This window comes from Catharus ustulatus, chromosome 23 (assembly GCF_009819885.2).
Source record: "Catharus ustulatus isolate bCatUst1 chromosome 23, bCatUst1.pri.v2, whole genome shotgun sequence".
NCBI classification, from domain to species: Eukaryota; Metazoa; Chordata; class Aves; order Passeriformes; family Turdidae; genus Catharus; species Catharus ustulatus.
The window spans coordinates 8077835-8104485 of NC_046243.1; the positions used below are offsets into that span (position 1 = coordinate 8077835).

General features: G+C 55.6%; 1 protein-coding gene across 4 annotated transcripts in view; it reads right to left on the reverse strand.

The window, feature by feature from the left end:
• The window catches only part of LOC117006607 (acid-sensing ion channel 2), a 387177-nt gene that overhangs the window by 50470 nt on the left and 310056 nt on the right, over nucleotides 1-26651 (reverse strand). Inside the window, exon 1 of one of the 4 annotated variants that reach the window (XM_033079142.1) lies at nucleotides 17436-17990. The exons of the other annotated variants lie outside the window; for them this stretch is intronic. Within the exon in view, the coding sequence (XP_032935033.1) occupies nucleotides 17436-17975 (540 nt within the window). The 5' untranslated portion in view covers nucleotides 17976-17990. Of the gene's footprint in view, nucleotides 1-17435; nucleotides 17991-26651 lie in introns of those variants that run through there. 4 annotated transcript variants of the gene reach the window in all.

The following is a 26651-nucleotide window of genomic DNA, read 5'->3' on the forward strand; positions in this document are numbered from 1 at the left end:
GAATGCAGAACAGGCTGGCACTGCCGGGATGGGGGAGCCACCGGCCCCAGGGCTTGGGCCAGGCCTGCAGGTGGCACCTGGGGACAAGGGGGTGTCAGGTCATGGGCTGGACCCCACGGCCTCAAAGGGCCTTTCCCAGATAGTTAATTCTGAGATTTTGGGAAGCTTTTGGGAATGGATTTGAGGCAGTGCCTGGCTCGTGTCACATTGAACAGCAGCAATTCCCAGCCTGAATCCCCAGCACCAACACCTGCCCAGGTGAGGCCTCAGCAAAGCCCCAAAACCTGCCAGCCACACCCAGCACTCCGGGAACCCAAAAGAAATCCCATCACATCTGGGGCTCAGCACAAGCCCATCTCAGAAAAGAGGCCAGGAGAAACCCACAGAGCCCAGGCAGGGCTGGACAGCAGGGCTGGGGCTGGAGGTCAGGGCAGAAATAATGGATGGCCCTGTTCAGGAATCACCTGGCACCAACACGGACTGCCTGGCCTTGCCAGGATTGCCTGGCTTCCCTCCTCTCACCAGGCACTGGGGGGTCACACATTAAACACAGAGGGTCAGGTTTGGTCAGAGCAGCTCCTGCAACCCCACAGCTCAGATTCTCCTGCAATTCCACAGAGATTCTCCTGCAACCCCACAGCTCAGATTCTCCTGCAATTCCACAGAGATTCTCCTGCAACCCCACAGCTCAGATTCTCCTGCAATCTCACAGCTCAGATTTTCCTGCAATCCAGAGATTCTCCTGCAACCCCACAGCTCAGGCTCTCCTGCAGACCCCACAATTTGGGATCCCTCCTGCAGACCCCAACCCTCAGGGTCTAGGTGGGTTTTATGGTCCCTTCCAAGCCTTTTCAGACTTCCTGACCCATTCCCAGCAGGAAGCATCCCAGTATCCCCCAGCAGCAGGCAGGACCACACCAGGGCCCAACCTGGGAGCAGTGGAGTTGGGTGGGGCTTGGACAACACAGCACCTTGGGATCCTGACCCAGGGATTGCAGGAGGGGAATGGGAGAAGGGGATGAAAGAGCAATCAATGATCCCAAACTGGAGCAGCTTCCCAGGGATGGCATTTCCTGGGATGTCCCTGGGAGCCACTGGAGGCAAAAGGGGCAGCAGCCAGCAAAGAATTCCTGCTGAGAGGCTTCACTTCAGAGAAATCCTCCCTTGGCTGGGGTAGGGATACACATTCCAGAATAAAAACCCCTCTGGAATTGGAGATGAACCCAGGCCTCAGCCTGTGCTTGACAAACAGATTTTGGGCTAAAATCCCAAAGTTTCCATCCAGTACAGCCCAGACAGAGAATGATCCCCCTCATTCACTCCTGCCTGCAGCTCCAGAGGAGCCCTTGGAAACACTTCCCTGTCCAAATCCCTGATTTTGGGAATGTGATGTGAGCAAAGCTTGGGGGTTCCAGGCACTGGAGCGAGTCCTCTGCAAGCAGAGCTCGTTGTCAACACAAGGCCAGCCTCATTTAATGCTCATTAGCTTCCAGGGAGGCAGGCAAGGAGCAGCAATTCCTTGCCAAAAGCAGGGATAATGGCACAGAGCTTGGACACCACAGAGTGGCATCTGCAGAGCCTTGGTGGCTCCAGGGTCCCCTCAGTGGCCACATCCAAGGGCCACGGTCATTGAGGAGAAATTCCAGCAGCTGGCAAAACTCAGCCTCATTTGTTCCTGGATTTATTCCTCCCTCAGGACATTCCCACTGGACAAATTTTTCAACTGATTTTTAATTTATTTTGCCTTCCCAAGGATTAATTGGCTGAGAGTGTTCCAGGCATTGCAGTTGAATGGGTTTGGGAAAGGAAGATGGATGAAGCTCAACAGGAGCAGGGAGCCATGATCTCATGTCCAGCTCCATTTCCCTTTGTTTTTTAAGGAAGGGGCTCGTTTTAGAAAGGCTCCTGATGAGGGTAACAGCTCAGCCTGGAACCACATCCCAAATTTCCTCAGGATTTGGCTGAGCTGGGGGCTCAAACCCTGAGGAATCTGCAGCAGGATTTGTGCTCAGGGTGCTGAAGGAAGTGAGGGAAAGCTGCATGAGCTCAGCCCGAGCCCAGATGTGAGCCAGGGGCAGTGATGTCCCCTCTGTCCCTGTCCCCAGCACCCCAAGGCCCTGGCAGGGCACACATGGGATGGAAGGGTCCCCAGGAATGGGGGAGTTTGGGGCCTTCCAGGGGGGAAAGAAATCTCAGGATGATCTTCTGATGGCCCCACCTCAAATCCTGGTTCAGTTTTGGGCTCTTCTAAACAAGAAGGACCGGGAGGGGCTGGAGCATGTCCAGGGAAGGGAACGGAGCTGGGAAGGGGCTGGAGCCCAGCAGGGGCTGAGAGAGCTGGAAAGGGGCTCAGCCTGGAGCAAAGGAGGCTCAGGGGGGCCCTTGTGGCTCTGCACAACTCCCTGACAGGAGGGGCAGTGAGGGGGGGTCGGGATCTGCTCCAGGGAACAGGGACAGGAGGAGAGGGAACAGCCTCAGGCTAGGCCAGGGCAAACAGCCACAGGCTTTAGCTTGGGTATCCTGGAAAATGTCCCCCCTGAAAGTGCTGTCCAAGGGTGGAATCCCCATCCCTGCAGGGATTTAAGGTGCTGTGGATGTGGCACCTGAGGACATGCTCAGGGTGGCCTCAGCAGTGCTGGGGATGGCTGCAATCCATGGGCTCAGAGGGCTTTTCCATCCTGAACAATTCCACAATTCCAGAATATTGTCCCAGTCCTGCCCAGCCTCAGTCAGGAGAGCAAATCCCATGGGAAGGGTTGGGAGGACCACAAGCAGCTCCCAGATCTGCTCCAACACTTCCACAACCAAACCTTGGAGAGACAAATCCCTCAAAGCCTCCTCCCAATCCAAGTCCTGACCTTCAGCTCAGCTTTAATCGTCCAGCTACAAAATCCAGGACAGAGCCACAGCTCTGGAATGGCTCCTGGGGAAAACTGCAGGGAAAAGCTCAGGAATCTTCTCTGCTTGATACCTTCAAAAATAACAACAGAAATGTGCTGCAAGTCTTCTCCAGGGTTGAAGATCAGCACAAACTCCAAGATTCCAGGTCAGCCTTTCCCCCACATCTGCTCAGGGGTTTCAAACCTATCTGAGATTTATTTGCACCTGGAAAAAATCTGGGCTCTGAACCAACAACCAGACCAAGCAAAACCCCTTCTTTCTGTCCAAAAAATATCCCCAGCTCTGCCAGCCCTGCACAAATTCCCTGCACATCCCATTTTCTCAGGATCGGCTGTGCCATCCACATTTCCTTAGGTGTGGGTTGGAAAAAGACTTAACAGACCTAAAGATCTTCAGTGAACTCCCCTTCTGCCTAAGAGAAGGGAAAATTCCAGGCAAAAAATACTCAAAATTTGTAAAAATCCCCAAATGATATCCCTATTAACCCCAAAGGATGCCAATGTATTATAAACCCAAACTCAGCCACAGAACACCAAGGAAATGCCACCAAGCAGAGCACTGGCGCTTCCTGCCCATCAGTCCTGGTCCCACCCACATTCCACCCCTTTTCCCACCCAATGCCATTAAAAATGCAGCTTTTGGGCGCTGAGCTGCTAGAGTTGTCACTCCATGGCCGTTCCAAGAGCTGCTAATTGTTGACAAGCTCATTACAAGATGAAAGCAGCAGGAGTAGAATGCTGGAATGTTTTCCTGCCTGTCTGCAGAGGGAACAGCTGGCCCCAGACCTCCAGCACTAATCCCATTAAACTGCAGCAAAAAAAAATACCTCCAGCAATAAAAAAAAGCCCTTTCACTCAGATTGGAAATTCCCTCCTCCAAATCCATCAGGACTTGATGGATTTTCAGCTGTTTCCCAGTTGTGCTCACGAGGAGATGGAGATTCAGGAGCTGAGCCCAGCAGCAAGGCAAAGGAAAAACAGGAGGAAAAATGGATCAAGGTCACCCTGATGTGGGACTGGGATTCAGTGGTGCCAGCTGCTCTGGAGCCCTGATATCCCAGCAAAGCCATTCCAGAAATCTGGGGACTGGATGAAGGCTGCACTTCACCTTGGACATCTTTTCCAGCCTTACTGGTGTTGAAGATTGACTTTGCAAATTGTCTCACTCAGTCCCTGCTCTTTGTTTTCCTCTGTCAGAGGCAGGGGGGTCCAGCCTGTCCCAAAGTCCCCCTGTCATGGCCAGGGACAGGAGACAGACACCATCCAAGGAAGCCATCCAAACCCACCCAAACATCACCCAACCCCAACCAAATCCTACTCAAACCCTATCCAAACATCACCCAAACCCACCCAAACATCACCCAAACCCATTCAACATCCCCTCCCCCCCACCAAACCCCATCCAACCTCACCCAAACCGCAGCCAAGTCCAGTCTGGTCCATCCACTTTTGGGAAAGCCCTTGGAGCAGTTTCCCACCCCACCTGTGTCCCCGCTACCACCCAGCCCCTGGGCAGTGGGACTTCGAGCCAGACTCACACATAGGAGGAGCCCAAGTCCAAGCTCCTCCATCCCAATGTCCAACAGCAAATCAGGCATTGATAACAAAAATCTCATCAGCAAAGCCCCACCTGGTCACCCCAAGCCGTGGCCTTTGTGGGACCCCTTCCCCTGCTCCACCTCAAGAGACTCCCAAGCTCTGCTGACCCAGCACTGAAATCCCCAAAAACCCTTCTCCTGCTCCACCACACCCTGAGCAATCTGGTGGTCCAAGTTCCTGGATCCTCCCTCCAGGGCTGTCTTTGACAGGATTTGTTCCTGGGGAATTTGAGCTGGGTTTGCTCCACTTTGAGCCAGGTCCTGCAGCCCCCAGCACCTCAAACCCTGCTGAGCAAGGACAGCCCACTGTCCTCCCTCATGGCCTTCCATGCTGCTGCTGCAACGCTGAACAAAACCACCTGAAAGCACTAAATCTGCACCAATTCCTGCAGCAAGGACACCCAGAGGAAATTCCACATGATTTACTCCAGAGGCAGAGCACAAAGCAGGCTCATCCCAGCTTCTCCCAAAGCAGCAGCACAGCCTCACTCAGGAGCACCAGTGCTCATCAGCAGCTCCTCCCATCATCTCTCTGCTGCTTTTTACATTTAACTTGTAAGGAGATGGGAATGAGCAAAGCCTGGGAATAACACCAGAGGTTTGATCCAGGGCTGGGTCCCACCCCTGCTCCACTGGGGCTCAGGAGCATTCGGGATGTCTCCCAGCAGGAGGGAATTGCCTTTCCCAGCCCGGAGAAAGGAGGGTGAAAATCAAGTGTCACAATCACTGATGAGCGCTGATGGCTCCCAAGGACTTCTGAAGCACACAGGCTGCCAGGCATCAAGGACCTCCTCTGGACTGTCCCTGCTCCTGTTTAGTTGCTGGGAAACCACAGCACTCAGCCCCTCTGGCTCAGCCCCTGCTCCCTGATGAGCCAAAGCTCTCCGGTGAGACATCCAGCAGGGAGTGCCAGCACACCCTGATCCCTCACACGGCAAAACCACAGGTGAGGACAAAACCACGGCACTGCCACCCCCATCAGCAGCAGGCTTTGAAATCCCAAAAATCCAAAAATCCCCTGGCCCATTAATCACCTGAGTGGGCACAGGGAGGGCTCCCAGGGTCAGCACTGGCAGGTTGCTGTCCCCTTCATCCCCACAGAGCTCCCCTTTCCCAAGGCAGGGAGGGAATGGAGGCCAGAGGAGCAAAATCACTTCAAAAAGTGGAGAGGAAACAAAACCTGAGGGATTTTCCATGGGAAGTGGTTCCTGCGCCTGGGGTAACAAAGCATCAGAGAGGCTGGAGCCAGGCTGGGAGAGCTGGGGGTGCTCACCTGGAGAGGAGAAGCTCCAGGGAGAGCTCAGAGCCCCTTCCAGAGCCTAGAGGGGCTGCAGGAGAGCTGGAGAGGGGCTGGGGACAAGGGATGGAGGGACAGGACACAGGGAATGGCTCCCAGTGCCAGAGGGCAGGGCTGGATGGGATATTGGGCAGGAATTGTTCCCTGGGAGGGTGGGCAGGGCCTGGCACAGGCTGCCCCTGGATCCCTGGAAACAAACCCACACAGCTTCCCTTCCCCACTCACTCCATTTCCCACTGCACAATCCCAGAGTCACTGAGGTTGGAAAAGCCCTCCAGGGTCACTGAGCTCCAAACTGTGCCCAATCTCCACCTTGTCCCCAGCTCAGAGCACTCAGTGCCACCTCCAGGAGTTCCTGGGACACCTGCAGGGATGGGCACTCCAAACCTCCCTGGGCAGTTCCAAGGCCTGAGCACCCTTTCCATGGGGAAATTCCTGCTGGTGTCCACCCTGAGCCTCCCCTGGCCCAGCCTGAGGCCGTTCCCTCTCCTCCTGTCCCTGTTCCCTGGAGCAGAGCCCGAGCCCCCCTCACTGCCCCTCCTGTCAGGGAGTTGTGCAGAGCCACAAGGGCCCCCCTGAGCCTCCTTTTCTCCAGGCTGAGCCCCTTTCCCAGCTCCCTCAGCCTCTGCTGGGGCTCCAGACCCTTCCCAGCTCCATTCCCTGCTCTGGACACACTCCAGCCCCTCCAGGTCCTTCTTGTTTAGAAGAGCCCAAAACTAAACCAGGATTTGAGGTGGGGCTATCAGAAGATCATCCTGAGATTTCATTCCCCCCTGGCTCTGGGATCCCCCAGTGGTGGATTTTTAAAGCCAGCACTAAGGACATGTGAAAATCTCTGGTCTCTCTTTAATCTAAATCCCTAGTCCTTAAAACTGTCAAGGAAAGCTTGGAAATTTCATCTGAAGCAGTGCTCAGGCTGGAGGCAAAACACAAAGAGAAAAAATCTCCAACCATCTTAAAATCATGTTTTTTATCAGACTTCAATCAATCCTCATGATTTGGGGCTGCTGAACCCCTCGGTGTCTCATCCCCATCCCCTGAGGTGTGCAGATAATTCCACAGGGAGTTGATTCCACACCAAGTCCCAGCCTGTGGAAAGTCCCAAAAGCTGCCTCTGATGTTGAGGCATCTCCTTCCCACACTGGATTATCCTTCCCAGGATGTGGCAGATCCCAAACTCAGGAGTCATTCCAGATAAAACCTCCCCAGCCTTGGAATGGGAGATGGGGCAAGGGAAAGGGACCTGGACCTTCCCCCTATCACCAGTTAACTGCTAATGATGGTTTCATTTGGGGGAGTCAAATTCTGGTGAGCAGAAATTCCCTCCTGCGCCAAGTGAAAGCTGAACACTGACTCCATGAGGCCTTTGGAAAAGCAGGAATATTGATGTGAGTACAGAAACACAAGGGTTCCAAACCCCCTGCTCATCCCACAGCCAGAACTCCCCAGAAACAGGGAAACAGCAGGGGCTGAGATGGGTCCTGTCCAAGCAGCTGTCACAGCACACTAAGGAATTCAGGAATCTCCCTGCCCAGCCAGCACTTTTATTCCCACCTGCCCCCAGTCCTCCCCTATCCAAGGGCCTTGGAGTCACTGGAATTATTTTAACACAATGAATTTGGTACAAAGAAGGCAAAGATTAATGGGCATGAGCAGGAAGGGGATGGGAAGTGTCCAGTGCTTGGAAAATTCCAAGAGAAGATTCTGGGGAAAAGGACAAGGAACGGGAATTTCAGATGGAAGAGACCTACAACAACCATCAAACCCCAAGGGGCACCCCTGGAGCTGGGGGCAGCTGGGAATCCCAGCACAAGGAAAAGCCCCCCCCAACCAGCAGCATCCATGAGCCCCATCCCATCCCTCTCCTCACCCCTGCTGAGGCACAGAGCCTCGGGAAAGGCTCAGTCCTGCAGGGTCAGGAAAACAGCACCAGGGACAGTGGTGTCCCACTGCTACTGCCTGGGAATTGGATTGGAATGTTTGAGGGGACAGCAGGGAGCAGAGAGCACGACCCTGACACAGCTCCTGCAACCACAGCTCTCCCCTGGGGCCACCACCTGGGCACGGGGAGGGGACAGCTGTGTCCCCAAATCCACACAGAGGGCACAGGGAGCAGGGAGGGACCATGGAAGACTCCAAGCCCCAGGAGAAACCCCAGGGGAGGGAAGGGCTGAGCAGAATAAAAGGGATAAATAAAGCTCAAGGCAGGGATAAAGAAAAGGGAGCAGAGTTTGTGAGGGCAAAGTGACTTCCCAGAGGAAAACAGGGAGCTCAGGGCGATCCCTGGCTGGATCCTCACTGGGATGTGGTGCTGAGTGTTGGTAGAACAGGACCCAGCAGGACCAGGAGCAGGACCCAGCTGGAGACCCGGGTGCCACAAATCTGGAGGCTTCCAGAGGGGGAACATCTGGCTGCAGGCACCACCAGGAACACAGAGACTGACAGCTTTGATACCCCAGTGCTTAGGATAATGCAGGAAGCTGGGATTGTGGGAACAGTGCCAGGATCTGACACCTGCAGTCAGGATTTCCAGGATTTCCCTGGGAATGACTTGGGCAGGGTGGTATTTTCTGCTCCAACACTCCCTGAAGGAAGAAATTCCAGCATTCAGCTGAGTTTGGACAGAAGATGTTGATGGAGCAGGGAAGGAGCTGGAAAGCTGAACTGGAACACTGGGAGCAGCTGTTCCAGCACGGGGAGCTGGTCCCAAACTTCCCAGCCCTTATCCAGGCATGGGAGGAAGGAACCAGAGGGGGAAGCTCATTTTCCCCTCATGGAATCTATTGCTATTCCAAAGTATTTGTTATAAAGTTATATCCACCTGTGGGAATGGTATGTAGCTGTATTTGGAATTTGCCAGGCTCTTTTCCTGCTGCACGATTTTGGAGGCATTTGGGAATTGCTACAAAATTTAGCAAAGCCAGGAGGTCTGAGAGAGATGGAATTGTTCCCTGGGACAGGGCAGGGCTGGCACAGGGTGCCCAGAGCAGCTGGGGCTGCCCCTGGATCCCTGGCAGTGTCCAAGGCCAGGCTGGACAGGGATTGGAGCAGCCTGGGACAGTGGGAGGTGTCCCTGACATGGCAGGGATGGGATGGGTGGGATTTAGGGTCCTGTAAGGTCCTTTCCAACCCAAACCACTCCATGATCCCATTTCTCCATCTGCCTGCAAACCCCCCCAGATCCCTCCAAGCTGTGCCAGGTTTGTTTGGAGCTGCAGGAACAGAATTCCATTGACCAGTTGCTGATCCTTCCGTCCCTCCCTTCCACCCGCGTGCTGGGAGCACTGAGCTGTGAATTCCAAGAGAAAGATGGGATTATTCCTGTCAGGAACATGTGCTGGGAGCCCAGCAGTATCTCCATGCCCACAAGGAGCCACTTTGGATCATTCCATAAATTTGTTACAAAACCAGGCCCCAATTCCCCCCCACGGCTTTGCCCTGGGTTCCAGTTGCTGAAGGGTTTTTAAAGGGAAAAGAAGAAAAAATCCCAAACCACACAATTCCAAGCCTTTTACAATCATTTTATCCAACTTTTCTCCCACCCTGGAGCCAGGAATTCCTGCCTGGGAATCACAGTTAATTGGATTACAATGGAGCATTCCTCCTGATTTAATAAAGCAGAGGAAAATCGGGATGGCAGCAGTGTGCTCCTAGGATTGGGAACAGCTCCAGTTCCTAATTTACATTCCAACCTTATTATTGAAAAAAGTTTCAAGCTTCAGGGGTTCAGGGAGGAGGTTTGCCTAGAATTTGTTTTATTCCTGGAAGAAATGATAAAATGGGGAAGGGAGGAGAGAAGCAATCCATGAAAAAATTAAAAATTCCTGCTCCCACTGCTTGAAATCACAGGTGGAAAAAGGAAAAAAAGAAAGAATGAGAACTCCCAGAAGTGCAGGAGGGAAATGAATGAACTGTGCTATCCAGGGGTTTGGAATAGCAGAATTCCCTGGTTTCAGCAGGAGTGCAGAGCCCTCATTCCAGAGCACACCAGGATGGATGGGTGACTTCAGAGACAGGGACTGGGAACAGGGAATCAGGGAAGGGTGGAAGTGCTGAAAAGGGCCAGGAAGGGGACATGGAGCAGGAATGCAGGAAAAATGGGAATTCCAACATCAAATCAGTCCTGCTGGAAGCCCTGAGACACCTGGGCTGGGCAGGTTTTGGGGGACAATTCCCACCTTGGGAGCTCAGGTTCCATTTTTAAAGCCTGGGATTTAGGCAGGATTTACCCAACCAGTTCCTGGCCCCACAGGAGTCCCTACAAGCAGACAGAAAGGAATCCCCCATCCTAAAGGGCATCCCTGCACCCCAAAGGGCATCCCTGTACCCCAAAGGGCATCCCTGCACCCCAAAGGGCATCCCTGTACCCCAAAGGGCATCCTTGCACCTCAAAGGGCATCCCCCCATCCCAAAGGGCATCCCTGCACCCCAAAGGGCATCCCTGCACCCCAAAGGGCATCCCTGCACCTCAAAGGGCATCCCTGCATCCCAAAGGGCATCCCCCCATCCCAAAGGGCATCCCCCCATCCCAAAGGGCATCCCCCCATCCCTCCATCCAGGCCAGCTCCAGCCTGGCCTCCTACAAGGACAAGGAATGGGAACTCAGCTCTTGGTTCCATCCAGCTGCAAAATGTCTGCACAAGCAGCAGCTCCCCAGGCAGGCCGAGCCCTTTCCAGGGATAAATAATCCAGAGGAATGCCTGTCCACCCCCCAGGATGGAGAGCTGCTGCTCCAGACAATAATCCAGCAGTTTCCCTCTATTCCAGTTCACGGAAAATCTGCATCTGGGATGGGAAAAACCAACACAAGAGATAAAGCTCATCCCAGTTCCAGTTTTATCCATCCTCTGGACAAGTGATGGATTCTGGAGCCAGCCTGGGCTGCTGCAAAGCCCTCCTGGCACCATCAATGCTCCCAGTGGGAACAGACTCCAGTGGCCCAGGGAATTCAGGGTAAATGACAGGATGGGAAAAACGTGGCCACAATGAAAAAAGCTCCAATCCCAGATATCCCAGCTCCAATGTCAGCCATCCCAGAGGAACAGTGACTGATTCTGGAGCCAGTGTGAATTGCTTATGGCACCATCAATGCTCCCAGTGGGAACAAGCTCCAGGGATTTCAGGATAAATGGAATTGCCCTGAACTGCAGCAGAGGCAAGGGCAAACCTGTCAGCCTCAGGCTCCCAGGGGAACAAAGCCGGGGCAATAGGAGCCCAAATCCCGCTGATTCCCACCCTGCATCCCTGCATTTCCTTCCCCTCCCCACACCAGTGCCCCACAGCACCTTCATTCCAGGAATCCCCATTCTTTGTGCACTGTTGGGGGGTGGTCCCAGGCAGATCATGCAGCAACTTGCAAACATTAATTATGCCCTGGCAGCATCCCAGATTGGGCGGGGACTGTAACTGTGTCTTTAATTACATTAATTCTGCTCAGGGTGGGCAATAACTACTGGGAATCTATTCCACAACTCAAACAAACCCATGGTGACAATGACACCTTTAGCACCTGGAATCTCCTTTCTGGATGGATGGATGGATGATGGATGGATGGATGGATGGATGGATGGATGGATGGATGGATGGAATAAATGGAAAAGAGAAAAAACCACAGGAAAGTCCTACTAAAAAATCCCTCCTCTTCCTACAGTTGGATCCTCTTCTCCCAAAAAATCCCATCCCTCCTCTCCCAAAAACCACCCATCCCTCACTTTCAAAACACTCCCATCCCTCCTCTCCACAAAAATCCCTGCTCAAGGAAAGGGGTTTGGTCCGTGCTCCAACCCAGGCCAAAACTGGGAGCAGCTCCCAGAGTGAGCTGAATCCTTTCCCCATGGAACTGATGTTTTTCCTGTCTTGCCAGAAATCAAAGTTCCCACATTCAAGGTGAAGTGAGAAGTTGGATTCATGGATCCTTGTGGATCCCCTTCCATCCCAGGACAGTCTGTGAGTCCAGGAGAGTTCTCACCTCAGAATCCTGCCCAGACATTGGTAAAACCACCAAGGGTGCAGAATTCCAACAGCTGCCTGCACGTGGATCTGTACATGGATCTGCTCCTGGATGCAGGGGCACTGGGATACAAAGTGTGGGATGCAAAGGAGCCCAGCCCAACCCTCTTCTTCCCAAATTCCGTGGGATTTGCAATCCTGACTCCCTGCACAGCCACACATCCCCAGCACATCTGTCCTGCTCCAGGCCAGCAAGGCCAGGCTCTCCTCCTGCTGCTGGGACATTCCTGGCCAAAGCTGCAGGGAGCCTCCCGGGAAGTCACTCGGTTTTCCAAGGAAATGGAGCTGGAGCAGCTTCCAGAGGAAGCCATGGAGCCCCTCTCTGGGAGAGCTCTGAGCCCCTTCCAGAGCCTAAAGGGGCTCCAGGAGAGCTGGAGAGGGACTGGGGACAGGGGATGGAGGGACAGGACACAGGGAATGGCTCCCAGAGGGCAGGGCTGGATGGGATATTGGGCAGGAATTGTTCCCTGGGAGGGTGAAAGGCCCTGGCTGAGGCTGCCCCTGGATCCCTGGCAGCGTTCAGGGCTGGATGGGGCTGGAGCAGCCTGGGACAGTGAGAGGAGTCCCTGCCATGGCAGGGTGGGGCTGGATGCAGAGAACACCCAGGAGCCCAGGCCCTGCTGCTGCCCAGCTTTCCTCACTCATGGATCCCTGCAGCTCTCCAGAGCTGAACAGGGAAGGGCAGCTCTGCAATCCCTGGGCTTTGTCCTTCTCCCACAGCTCCTGGCTCCTCTCATGCACCAGTTCAGTGCCAAACTCACCCCTGTTTTCAATCCCCAGCTCAAGCAAAGTCCAAATTCCCTCAACACCCAACTCTGTAGGGCACCAGGAATCTCCACCCTCAGTGCAGGGGCCCAGCTGACCCCAAACCCACAGGAAATCCCCCAAAGCCTGCAGCCCATCCCTCACAGCCAGCATTGCTTGGGGCAGTGCTTGGCACAGCCCAGCCCTGACTCCCCCTTGGATTCTGCACCAGGAGCCCCAAATCAGCAGGACACCCTCAGGATGGGAGAACACAGCCTTGGCTCCACAGTGACCCCAGGCTGAACCCAGCTGCTCCAGGCAGCTCCCTAAAGCCACACTGGGACAATTTGGGAGCACATTCAAGGCTCCAGGCCCACATCAGCACCATTAAACACTACCCACATCCCTTCCAAAGGCAACACCACCCCCAAGCCTGAGCTTTGCTTGGAAGTGAAGCTAAAAATAAATAAAAATATGAGAGAATAAAGGTGAAAAACGAAATTGGGTAAAACAGTTTGTGGGCGAGTGAGGAAAATCCCCAAATAAACAACCCCACGTCCCAAAATTCCTCCTCAATTAATTGTGATGGTTGTAATTAAGGTGCTTGCAGCTGTTCCAAGCTTTGGGCTTTCCAAGCTGGTGGCACAGAATTCCTGTTTGCCTTCACACCAAACCCAAGGCCGAGGGTTTAGTGTATCCCATTTTTAGTGGGATAAGGCTGAGCTTCACCCTGGACACAGGAGATTCTCTGCTGTGGAAACAGCACAATTACAGCCCCCACCTAGAGCATATTTCAGGAATATTCATCAGACTTTCAGGCAAATACTCAGGAATATTTTTAAAAAGCAGCATTGAGGTCTCTGTGCAGCTGCCATCCCATAAAGTCCCCGCTCTGAGGAGAAATTAAATGGTTTAACAAAAAAATAACTGAGTAAATCAAACCACGAGCAAATATTGACTGCAGAGCCTTTGGAACACCCCAGAAATCCAAGGGTTTCACAAAGGATGGGGACCAAACCCTGGCACCTCTCCCAGCACGACCCCTGTGTTCCCACAGCTCCCCAGATGCTGAGGCTGCAGAGCCACAGATGACAATTTGATTTGGGGAGTTATTAAATCAGGAGATCACTAATCCTAAATCCCAATCCATGAACAGAGCCCAGGGTGTTGGATCCACACATGCATTTCTCAGGATGAAAAATCATAGGAAGGAAGAAATCAATGAGCACACAACAGGGCAATCAAGATAAATATTCCAGAGACAAAGAGCTCAGGGGAATAAATCAACCCTGAATCCAGGGAATGCAGAGCAGAGCAACATCCACTTAATCCTGAGCCTCAGCTCCTCCCAGACAGGGCCATTCCAGGGAAAGCAGATCCTTACTCACCAAACTGCCCTGTCTGGCACTTGGATTTGGAATTTGGGAGAAGTTTTGAAGAACAGGAGCGGCTGGATGATTCCTTCCCTTGGAAGGATGCATGGGGGCATTTGGGAAGGTTGGATTTATCCAGCTCCAAGCATTTATGGAAGTGCCCAAGGCCAGGCTGGAGTCCTGGAGCACCCTGGGATAATGGAAGGTGTACCTGCCCATGGAACTGGGCTTTAAAGTCCCTCCCAACCCAAACCATTGCAGGATTCTTGGATAACCATCCCAACAGCCCAGTTTTAGGTCCAGCCTAAAATAAGTAAAGCCACACATTGACTGAAGGCAGGAGACACCATCTCATCTGATTAACAAATCCTCATCTTTCTGGAAAACATTGACAGGGACAACAAACCCCTCCTGAAGCAGGCTAGGAAATAACCCAGACGTGAGCCCTCCTAAAAGGAATAAATCCAATGGAATAAATCCCAGCCCTGCAGCCTTGAGCTCCACAGATCAGTGCAATCCCATATTTCATTTATTAAGAAATAAAAGCAACACTTCCCACACTGTTGAGATGCTGAGCTCGTTCTCCAATGTCCTTTTCCTTTTCCATGTCACCCATGAAAGCCAACTACTGCTGTGCCCCCTGGTCTGGAGGGGCTGTAAGGAACAGCAATCCCCTGTGGGAGATGGGCTGGAAGGAGAGGGAATCCCCTGTGGGAGATGGGCTGGAAGGAGAGGGAATCCCCTGTGGGAGATGGGCTGGAAGGAGAGGGGATCTCCTGTGGGAGATGGACTGGAAGGAGAGGGGATCTCCTGTGGGAGATGGGCTGGAAGGAGAGGAAATCCCCTGTGGGAGATGGGCTGGAAGGAGAGGGAATCCCCTGTGGGAGATGAACTGGAAGGAGAGGGAATCTCTTGGAGGAGCTCCAGGACAGAACTGGAAGGACTCACAGAAGAGCAGCTCCCTCCCCCAGCCCCTTTGCTCTGCTCCACATCTCAGCCAGGACAGGAGATGCTCTTGGAGCACCCAAGCAGGTCTAAAACCTGCACAATTCTCTTTACGCCCACATTTATTCCATTTACATTTATCTTTTCACACATCCTGCCTCATGTCTGTGGCCAGCTCAAACCACACAATTTCCCTGCCTCTCCTTGGGGTTCCCCCTCCCAATCCAGGAGGAGAAGCAGAAGCTCCAAGTACCCCAGACCCCAGGGGCTGCCCCAGGCTCAGCCCCCACAGGAAATCCCAGCCCTGGTGTGGCACCTCCACCCCAAAGACACGTCCAGGGAGGGCAGGGCCCCTGTCCTGGGCTCTGGGGACACTACAGACCCCGGGACATTGCTCCCAGCACTTCCCCAGGCAGCACATCTCTTTGCCAGGGATTCCCAGGTGGAGAAGCTCCTCAGCCTCCCCTCAAGGACAGCACAGAGGTCATCCCCTGTTCCTTCACACAGACAGGAGGAGGGACGTGCTGGGACACAGGGAGGTGGCACTGATGTCCCTCACCTGCCACAGCAGAGCTCGGGCAGGCAAAGCAGATCCAGCAGGTTCCTGGCACAGGGGTTCTCCTCTCCCTCCACCCTGGAACCACAGACCTTTGGGATGGGAAGGACATTCTGATATTCTCCCTATTTCCTCACTGAGCAGTTCCCTCAGTGCTGGGGCTCCCAGGGAGAATCCCAGGGATCACAACCCCCAATTCCCTCCCTCCCAGCCTCGGGAAACAGCTTCTGGAACCTTTCCAGGATGGCTGGGGGAGACTGTGCTCCTCAGCCCACCGTGGTGGCTCCAGCAGCAGCTGCAGGGCCGGGAATGCCCAATTCCATCCCGGAATAACTCCTGCAGCACTCCCAGAGCAGGCACCCACAGCAGTGCTCCAGGATTTATTTTGGCTGGGACAAAGGGAACCTCTGCCGGGTTTGCTGCACCTTGGAGGAAGCAGGGCTTTGGTAAAGGCTGCAGTCAGCCCCTCCTGGCACCAGCCAAACTCCATCAGATCCTACCCTGGCATCTGGGAGGGGGAAGCAGCTTTTCCCCACTGCTCACTGCCTGTTCTTGTTGTAATTCCCGAATTTCCTCTTGCCACAGCACCGGATTGTCCTGCTGGAAAGGGCCTGTCTCAATATCCCATTTTATTTATGATTTTTCCTCCAGCTGTGCCACTCCTGCTCCTGTTTGCAGCAGCAGCTGCTGCCTGCACAGCCTGGGCAGCTCCTCCATCCCGCAGGGAGTCCCTCCCTCCTCCCCTTCACAGTTTAGCGGCTGACGTGACAAGTCCAAAGGGACAATTCCGCCTGATTTCCAGGCTGCATCCCAGGCAGAGCCGGGAATCCAGCTGCTCTCGGCGCACGCAGCTCGCACTCAGAGTTTGATCTGTCCCCACAGACCCCAGCCCCACTCTTTGCTCAGGCACAGCCACCCTTCGCGCTATCTGCAGCCATCAGAGGAGCAGAATATTCCAGCACCAGCAACATCCCGCTGCTCCCAGGGAAGCGCCCGGGTCCTTCACGTGGCTCTGGTTCCAGCTCTCACTCAGAGTCTCCTCTCAACACATCAGAGCTCCCAGCAGTCCCGCCGGGATTCTTCCAAGCAGGGATCCCACTCCCAGTGGTTTGTAAAGCCCTGTCCTGAGTTTTGGGGTTGATTCCAAACCCCGCTGGCTCATCAGGGCTCAAACACCGTTTGGATCAGCTCCGATCAGCAAAGCTCCGCATCCCAAAGCACCCCAGGGTGCACGACCCGCACCGCCCCAAAGGAGCCGCTCCAGGGACTCCCGGGATTGCACGGGGAGCCGAAGGAGCCCGGACAGAGCACGGGGACCGGACACAGCAAAGGCCGGCGGGATGGGCAGGGCTGGGCCGGACCCGCGCTGCAGCCACGGCGCACCTGGGGGACCTCGGCTTGGACAGGGGAAAAATCAGAGAGCGACTACGCTGGGAGCAACACGGAACGTGGGACGGCAGCGACGGGGATGGTGCAACATTAATTATTTCTCATTAAAACCCAAGGCAGCAGCCAGCCCCTCATACGCCAGAGTCACCCCTAGACCAGAGAGCATCACTTCGGGCAGCGGAGAAACCAGCGACAGGGAAAGCGCTCGGTGGGCAGCGACCCGCGGGGAGCTCCCGGGCCGGGGAGACCCTGCCCGGCCATGCGAGACCCGCTGGACACAGTGGGACCCTCCGGAACCCACCGGACACACTGGGACCCTTCGGGACCCTGCCGCCACCCCGGAGCGCTCCGGACACCGTGGGAAAACGCGCGGCGAGCGGCGGCGGGGCCGGGACCGGAGCAGGGAGGGGGACACGGACCGGGACCGAGAGCAGCCAGGACTCCCTTAAACCGACACCAGCCAGGGGTGCGCTTGGACCGACACGAACGGGGAACAGGGACCGGGACCAACTGGACCCGGGGATTCCTCGGACCAAGAGGAGCCGCGGACACGAAGCAGAACCGACAGAGCCGGGGGGACCGGAGAGGAGCAGAGAGCAGCCGGGGCTCCCGGGGCGCACTCACCGCGGAGAAGTTGTGCGGGCCGCAGAGCTCGCCGCGGTACTTGCAGGACAGCAGCATGTCCTCCAGCTGGTGGCCCAGGCGGTCCATGAAGTCGGCGCTGATGCCCTCGTAGTGGCGGGGCGGCAGAAAGAGGCGGAAATCGGCCAGTTTGGCGAACCAGCGCAGCCGCGCCTCGTCGGCGCGCAGCAGCTCGGTGAGCAGCGGCCGCGCGGTGCGGTTGGGCAGCAGCAGCCCCAGCCAGTGCCCCGCGTAGTACAGGTCGCCCTTGGACAGGCGAGGGAAGCGCAGCGGGTTGTTGTTGCACAGCGTGACGGCGGGGAAGGGCAGCTGGCGGCTCCACTCGGTGCGCACGCGGGTGTGCGAGGGGAAGGCGAGCCAGTGCAGCAGGCGGTCGGAGGACCAGGCCAGCAGCAGCCCCAGCGCCGTGCAGAAGGCGAGCACCCAGAGCGCCCGGCGCGCCGGCGCCGCCCGCGCCGAGCACATGAGGCGCAGCCCGTGCAGCCGAGTGCGCAGCGCCGGCGCCCGGCGCCCCCGCGCCATGGGCGCTCCCCTCCTCCTCCACCTCCTCCTCCCGCTGCCGCCGCTCGTCCTCCTCCGGGCCGGGCTCAGGGCGAGCAGCGCCGCGCCATCCCCGGGGCCCCCGCCGGCTGCGGCCCCGAGCGGCGGGGGCAGCGCCCGCGGGCGGCCCGCGGCCCCGAGCTGCGCGGCGGGCGGCAGTTCCGGCAGCGCGGCATGCCGGGCCCGGGGCCACCGGGGCCACCGGCGCCGCCCGCTCCTGTCCCTGTCGCTGCCCTGTCCCTGCCCGGCCGCGCCGCTCACATCCCGCGGTACCGCGCCCCGCCCGACACCGACACCGACCGAGCCCCGCCGCGACCCTGCCGGGCTCCGACCCCGCGGACCCCGGGACCCCGGCGGGGAGAGCGCTGCGGGACCCCCGCGCTACCCCCGGCCCGCGCCCGCCCGCCCCGCGCCGCGCCCGCCCCGCGCTGCCATCGCCGAGCGCTCCGCCGGGCGCGCCCCGGCCGCGGGCAGCGAGCGGCGGCAGCAGGAGGAGGAGGAGGAGGCTGAGGAGGAGGAAGAGCGGGGCGAAGCTTCCCGAGGTGCCAGTCCCGGCCGCTCGGCGCTCGGGAGGCGGAGGGAGCGATGCTCGGCGCCGATCGCGCCGCTGCTTCCCCGGAGTAGCCCCCCGCTCCTCCTCCTCCTTCTCCTCCTCCTCCGCCCCCCCATTATCCCCCGGCTGCTGCCGGCCCCGGCCCCCCCGCTGCCTCCTCCCTCCTCCGGCAGGAGTTTGTTTTTCTGCTTTTCAGCAGCCCCGGGGGAGAACATAATATCAAGCAAAGCCTGGAGAAACGCAGGCGAGCCCTGCAGCGGGCTCCGTGCGGCCGCTGCTGTCTGGGGAGGGGGGATGGCTTTGGAGGGGCTCTGTGCTGCCCGCGCCTCCGCTGCCGTGCAGCGAGTGGGAGAGGGACAAACGCGTTCAGGGAAGCGTCGCCCCCGGGCCTCGCTGCCCCTCTGCCCCTCACCCCGAGCCTGCGGAGCCCTTTGGGGTCAGGGGCTCCTCCTGCCCTGCTTCGGACACCGAAAAAGCCCCATTCCCTTCACACCCCGTGCGCCGGGAATAACTCGGGATGTGGATTGGCGTCTCCTCGGGACTGCTGAGCTCCATCTCTGGAAGCGGCTGCTGTTACCTTCATTTTGCTTTCAAACAGTACCGAGAAACATTCCTCTAATTGTGTCCAATTAAGCTGTAAGTGCCGGTAACTGCTCCGAATCCCCTCTGATATTTTTTTTTTCCCTCGGAATTAATTTTCCCTGTGCATTTGGAGCCGTATATTTTTACCCAATAGATGGAGTCGTTACAGCCTAGTTCTCTCCAGCCTTTCCCGGAGAGTTCCTTTTTTATTGTGGCAAAGCTGCCACCGTGCAGCAGCCCCGGCTTGGGGGGTAGCCGGCCCCAAATCCCACTGCTTGTCCTGAAACACGGGGAGAAATGGGATTGAGAGGCTGAGCTTGTGCCCTGCAGGGCTGGGGGCGGTGGCAGCAGCACAAACACTGCGTGGGCTCAGCTCGGTGCCCTCAGATAACTCACGTGGTTCTTCCAGAGCTCGTGTCCGTGCTCTGGAGCATTTTCCCATTTTTTAGCACTGCTCGTAAGCAGCAAATCCTTCCCAAGCCCCAGCACCGGCCGTGACCTTTCCTAACCGAGTGGGCAGAGGCCAGCGGTTGCCGGATCCATTCCAGCGGGATCTCCGGCAGCTCCAGGGAGCCTCTCCTGCGTTTTCCCAGCGGATCCCGGCTCGTTTTTCCCTGCCGCCTGTTGAAAGCAGTGGGAGTTTTTTTCCCTGGCTCCCTCTTAGGATAATCAACATCGCAAGTGCTTCCCCGCCAGGCGGGCTGGGGCTGTTTTATCCATGATTTGTTGCCATAAACCAAGGAAATAAAAGGTGCCCGACCATAAACATCCTCCCGAATTCCCTCTCTCTCCAAGCGCATCCGCACCCTGTGGCGCTGCCGGGCCGGGCCGGGTTCCTTGGCGGTGCCTTCGGGGGAAAAGCCCAGCCTAACCCTACACTGTGGCCTCGCTTTCTCGTCTCTTTTCCAAAAGCTCTTTCTCCAAAAGGCTTTTCACTCTTTTTTGGGGGGCAGAGACAGCCTGGCAAAAAGGGTTTGTGAAGGAAAGAGCAGCAGGTGAGCATGGGAAGTGGCTTTTTCCTTAAATCCACTCCAAATGATCCACTCAAATTCCTTGATTTATTAGAGGGAAGCAACTTTTCTTAATTAGCTGGCAATGACTGATGGCAAAGGGCAGTGGGATGGCCAAGGCCAACTGGAGCTGGAATCCAAAAGGATCCCCACGAAAACATTCCAAAGCCAAACCAAACCTGCCGATGAAATTCCAAGGTATCACCTGGTGGGACATCTCCCCAGCCTTTTGAAATTCTCTCCATATTTCAGTTATTTGGGAAAGCAGCTCACTCTCTGCATCCGAGCCCTGGCTAATTCCTCAGGCAGTCAGAGCAGCTTTAAAGCTCTTTTGGGCTAATTAAGTCCAATAAGAAATAAAAGAGTTTATCAATAAATATTGCTAATTAACTGACAAGTCACTTGAAAATTACCCCTTGGGCTGGGTGAGCTTCCTCCTTCTGGAGGAGAATGGATTTGGGGTTCTGTAGTTTGGAATACTTGACAAATTCAGTGAATTGTTGTGGGGGAATTCCACCATTCCCTACCCCAAACATCCCATGTGCCCCTGAGAGGGAACAAGAAGAAAACTATTCAGAAGTGATTCCAACCAAAAGCTTTGGCTTCTTTTGAAACTTCATTTTCACCTCAAACATTGACTCAGGTGAAGACAAAAAGGATCAAAGAAAAGCTTGAAACTCCCTGGAAAGGAATTAGTAGAACTTTGTTCTTCTGGATAGTATTAGTATTAGTATTAGTATTTAGTATTAGTATTAGTATTAGTATTTAGTATTAGTATTAGTATTAGTATTAGTATTAGTATTAGTATTTATCTGGGAAGGGAGCAAACGGAGGGAGGATCCAACCGCAATCTCCTCTCTCCAGACTCACAGGGTGACTGGAACCCCCCTTCCCTGGCCACAGTCCCTCCTGTGTCCATTGGAGCATCCCAGGGGATTGATGGGATTTATTCCATGGCTCTCCCGAGCCGTTCCTGCTGCCTGAGTGGGCAGCAGATTTATCCCTGCTTTTATCCACTGCGATTGGCCCCAGACAAGGAGCAGCTCTGGGACATCATCTGCTCTGCTGAGCTTTTAGGGACCAAAAGCAGGGGGAGAAATTCCAATGATGGGCTCAAATGGGACAGGATGGGGCTTGGATTTTGGGGAACAATTCCTCCTTGGGAAGGTGGGGAGGCCCTGGAATGGAAATAGAATTCCCATGGAGGCTATGGTTGCCCCTGGATTCCTGGAAGTGTCCCAGGCCAGGCTGGGTGGGCTTGGGGCACCCTGGGACAGTGGGGGTTGGAACTGGATGGGCTTTAAGGTCCCTCCCAACCCCAGACATTCCAGAATTTCCAAATCAACCTTCCCATGGAGGATTTTGTGCTCTCAGAGGCACTGGAATACAAAGGTGGGGATTTTTAGCTCTCAGGATCTCAAGGCAAGGAGAACAAGGGGCAGACACTGCAAAGCCACTTGTGCCCAGGCAGGAGGCTCAGGTCCTCTTGGGCAGGGAATGGGATCCCTTTTCCAGCACAGAAACATCTCCAGGGGCAGGAGCAGAGCCTGGCACCGCTGGGAACAGCAGAGCCCTGCCTGGGCCGGGCTGGGCTTTAGGACCCAAGGAGCCTCTGGGACAGGTGTGACCCCACAGCCCCTGGGACAGGTGTGATCCCACAGCCCCTGGGACAGGTGTGACCCCACAGGCACTGGGGACAGGTGTGACCCCACAGGCCCTGGGACAGGTGTGACCCCACAGGCACTGGGGACAGGTGTGACCCCACAGGCCCTGGGACAGGTGTGACCCCACAGGCACTGGGACAGGTGTGACCTCACAGCCTTTGGGGACAGGTGTGACCCCACAGCCTCTGGGGACAGGTGTGACCCCACAGCCCCTGGGACAGGTGTGACCCCACAGCCTCTGGGGACAGGTGTGACCCCCACAGCCCCTGGGGACAGGTGTGACCTCACAGCCTCTGGGGACAGGTGTGACCCCACAGCCCCTGGGACAGGTGTGACCCCACAGTCCCTGGGACAGGTGTGACCTCACAGCCTCTGGGGACAGGTGTGACCCCATAGCCTCTGGGACAGGTGTGACCTCACAGCCTCTGGGACAGGTGTGACCCCACAGCCCCTGGGGACAGGTGTGACCCCACAGCCTCTGGGGACAGGTGTGACCCCACAGCCTCTGGGACAGGTGTGACCTCACAGCTCCTGGGGACAGGTGTGACCCCACAGCCCCTGGGGACAGGTGTGACCCCACAGGCACTGGGGACAGGTGTGACCCCACAGGTACTGGGGACAGGTGTGACCCCACAGCCCCTGGGACAGGTGTGACCCCACAGCCCCTGGGACAGGTGTGACCTCCCAGCCCCTGGGACAGGTGTGACCCCACAGCCCCTGGGGACAGGTGTGACCCCACAGCCCCTGGGGACAGGTGTGACCCCACAGGCACTGGGGACAGGTGTGACCCCACAGGTACTGGGGACAGGTGTGACCCCACAGGCACTGGGGACAGGTGTGACCCCATAGCCCCTGGGACAGGTGTGACCCCACAGCCTCTGGGGACAGGTGTGACCCCACACCCTCTGGGGACAGGTGTGACCCCACAGCCTCTGGGGACAGGTGTGACCCCACAGCCCCTGGGACAGGTGTGACCCCACAGCCCCTGGGGACAGGTGTGACCCCACAGCCCCTGGGACAGGTGTGACCCCACAGGCACTGGGGACAGGTGTGACCCCACAGGTACTGGGGACAGGTGTGACCCCACAGGCACTGGGGACAGGTGTGACCCCATAGCCCCTGGGACAGGTGTGACCCCACAGCCCCTGGGACAGGTGTGACCCCACAGGTACTGGGGACAGGTGTGACCCCACAGGCACTGGGACAGGTGTGACCCCACAGCCCAGGGTGTTAAGGCAAAATGAGCTTTAAATGGATTCTGCGACTCCCAAACCTTCCAGAAAAATTCCCTGCTCTGCCCAAGCCCTGCAGAAACAATTCCTGCAGGAGCCACCATGGAACCAGAAAACCACAGAACACTTGGAAATTGGGGTTTCCATGGAAGCCACCACTCGGCCCTAATTCCGGCCCTGCTGCCTCAGATGCCAGAGAATGTGACAACCCCACCCTGAGCCACCCCGGGGCAGCAGAGCTTTGAGAAACCCCCAGAACCATCCGAAGGGGAGTTGTCATTGTTTTCCTTTTTCCATTTTCCATGCAAATAAATTCAATAAATCCACGGGCTTCCAGCTGGGAAATTCTCCCGAGGAATTGAGGGAATTTTGGGGGCTGCAGTGATTTGGGGCTGTTTGTTTTGAAAGCAGGGAGGTGAAATATTCTATCCATACCACAGCACATAAATAATGCCAGAATTTCTGGATCTGCTGCTTCACCCCAGCAGCACCAAAGGAGTAAAAATGTTTGTATATATATGTATATGTATATTTTTATATATATGAAAAAACCTGGGAGAGATCAAACAAATGCCCAAGGGAGCTGAGATGTTGCTGCCCCTTTGGGAATTACACTGGGATTCACGGGGAAGGCAGATAATGTGGGGTTTTCCAGGGTTCCACAGAAGGATTCGTTGGGAAGATTTCAGGAGCCAGATCTTGGCTGGGCTGTGGACCCTGCCCGTGGGGGGCCCCCCATCCCTGCACATCCCAAAGGATTTAATCCTCCTTCATCCTGGTTTTTGGAGGGGACACGTGGTTGGTCCAGGGGCTTAATTTGGGAATCAGCTCTGGATTTAAGGTCGTGTTCCATGCCACACATGACAGGGCTGTCACACGGCCTTTAATTAGTGGGATCTGCTTTAACTGGCATTTTCTGGCTGAGCCATTATTCCTGGCCTTCCTTAAAGGAATAAAAGGCTAATCCATAAATAAATGTGTTTATAGAGATAGATATTTAAATATCTCCTTCTATTCCTTCTGCAGGTAGGGAAGAGGAAGGATTTGGATCTATTTTAAACTTGCTGCTGGCATCCTCCCAATTATCTCCTTTTTTTCCCCGTTTTCCATTTCACTGCCGTAGAAATGAGAAGAGGAAATGAAACAAAGGAAAACCTCTGGATTTGGGAAGGATGGATTTGAACAGGAATTCTTTGGAGCAAATTAAACAGCAGAGTTCTCGTGGCTTCTTCCTATCAAATTTCTTTGCTGCCATCAGGAGTGGGGCATCCTGGACCTCATTCCCTGGAACTGGGCCCAGCCCAGCTCCTGCTCCAATGCTCTCTGTGGATTTTGGTGGCCCCAGAGCAGGCCAGGAGCCTCCCTCCATTCCTGGGAGGCCCCAAAACTCTCTCCAGGGGTTAAAAAAGTCATGGAATAGTTTGGGTTGGAAAGGATCTTAAATCTCCTCCAGTGCCACCCTGTCATGGCAGGGACACCTCCCACTGTCCCAGGCTGCTCCCAGCCCTGTCCAGCCTGGCCTTGGGCACTGCCAGGGATCCAGGGGCAGCCACAGCTGCTCTGGGAATTCCATCCCAGCCCCTCCCCACCCTCCCAGGGAACAATTCCTTCCCAATCTCCCATCCATCCCTGTCCACATTCCCTGTGTCCTGTCCCTCCACCCTGTGTGACAATGAAGGGACACAGCCAGCTGAGGTGCTTGGTGCCCAATCCCTGAGCTTTTGGAGCACTTCTCCCCTTCCCTGGCCCTGCTGGAATTATCCTGGATCCAGGCAGCCCAAGGGGAAAAGGGAAAAGAACAGCTTTAAAAGGAGCCCTGAATGGGCAGGGAAGGGAGGGACATGGGACACATCCAGAGCCTGGGAAATGAATCCATCTTTGACTATTGAACATTGACTATTGAACACTGAATCTCAAATATTGAATATTCTGTTTCCTGGCTCTCAGACACACTGATTATTCCAATTTTCCCCCGAACTTCTGAACCTCAGAGCTTTGGGTGTCTCTGTTCCTGTTTATTTCCCTTTTTCCCCAGTTCCTGAAGGGCTGGAATTTGCTGGGAGCTCCTGGCTGGGGGGCCCTGCTTTGGCTGCTGAGGGGGCTGCAGGGAGGGGTGATGCTCTCCTGCTTCCCTTGGGAGTTCAGGGACACTCCAAGGCTTTTCCTGCTCCATGTGTGGCACTACTGGAGATGCTCTGCTTTAATTAAAAAGGAATCTCAGGATGGAAAAACCTCCTGAGCCCATTTTGCTATCCAAAGCTGGCTCATTCAGGGCTTTGGTCCTGAGATGAGCATGGCAGCTGATCCATATGGGATTGGACACCTCCTACACTTTATATGGGATTGGCCATCATGTCCCAAGTTTCCTTGGGGATTTAGGCACCTCCTGCACCTTCACTTAGGATTAGACAGGACCTACACCTTTATTTAGGACTGGGCATCACCTCTGGATCTGGCAGTGAGTGTGACAGTGGGAAATGTGGGAGGGAATTCCCAGCCTCCCTGTCCTGGGGGGATGATTCTGGATCCCGTGGGGATAAGCCTGGAGCGGGCTGGAGGCTCCTCTGCACCTCCCCTGACCCCAAACCTCACATTCCCAAGAGGAACAGCACCTGGAAAAGAAGAGGCTGGAGCTTCCCAGAGGACAGGGCCCAGCACACCTGGGACATCTGGGAGGGTCCTGCTGAATATTCCATGTCCTGCCCTGTGCCTGGAGAGACAATTCCCTGCTAATTCCCCCATCCTGAACCCTTTTTCTTCCCATTAAATTCACTGGACCTGGCAAATCCAGAGGAAAAGTGCTCCATGTTTGGATATTGGAGAACATGGAAAATTCTCTCTTTCCTGGGGAGTTTGGCTTCCAAACCAAGTTCAGGGACCAATTCCTTAATTTAAGGTTTATTCCTTGTCATTCCAAGGAATTTGAAGGCTCTCCTGGCAGCCAGGTGGCAAAAAGGGAAAAGCCCTTTCTCCTCCAACCTGGAGATATTTCAAATCCAAGAGGCTGCCACATCCCAGGTTTTTATGGCAGCAGGAGGGAAGTGGGAGAATGAGGTTTCAAATCCTGAAAGATAAAAGGCAAGGGTCGCCTCCACCTCTGATCCCACAGCACCAGGACCACGTTTGGAAGTTCCTTTATCTGTTGGAAAGAAAATATGGAACTCCTGGGCCAGTCTGGAGTCTCCCCTTGGAGGTTTGGGCTGGAATTTTTGGGATTGAACAGCCCAGGAGTGGTCCCTGGGTCAGCCCCTGGAGCTGCCACTGAAACCTCCCCATTCCCAAATCCATTTGTTCCTGAGATTTGTGGCACAGGAGTTGCAGGGAAATTTGCTGCTGCAAAAATTTCCATTTAGGGGTTGGAGTAATTGGCCCCGTGTGGGGAATCATGGAATCCTGGAATGGTTGGGGTGCAGAGGGACCTTAAACCCCATCCTGGTCCAAGTCCCACTCTGCCAGCCTGGCCTGGGACACTGCCAGCAGGGCTGGAGATGGTTCCAGGGGTGACAGCAGGAAGGTCACTTGGAGCTGGGGGCTTTGGGCACAGGAGGGGCCCCCACGGTTTGGGAAGGTCCCTGTGTCACGTTCCCATCCCAGCTCATCCCTGCTCCTGCTCCCAA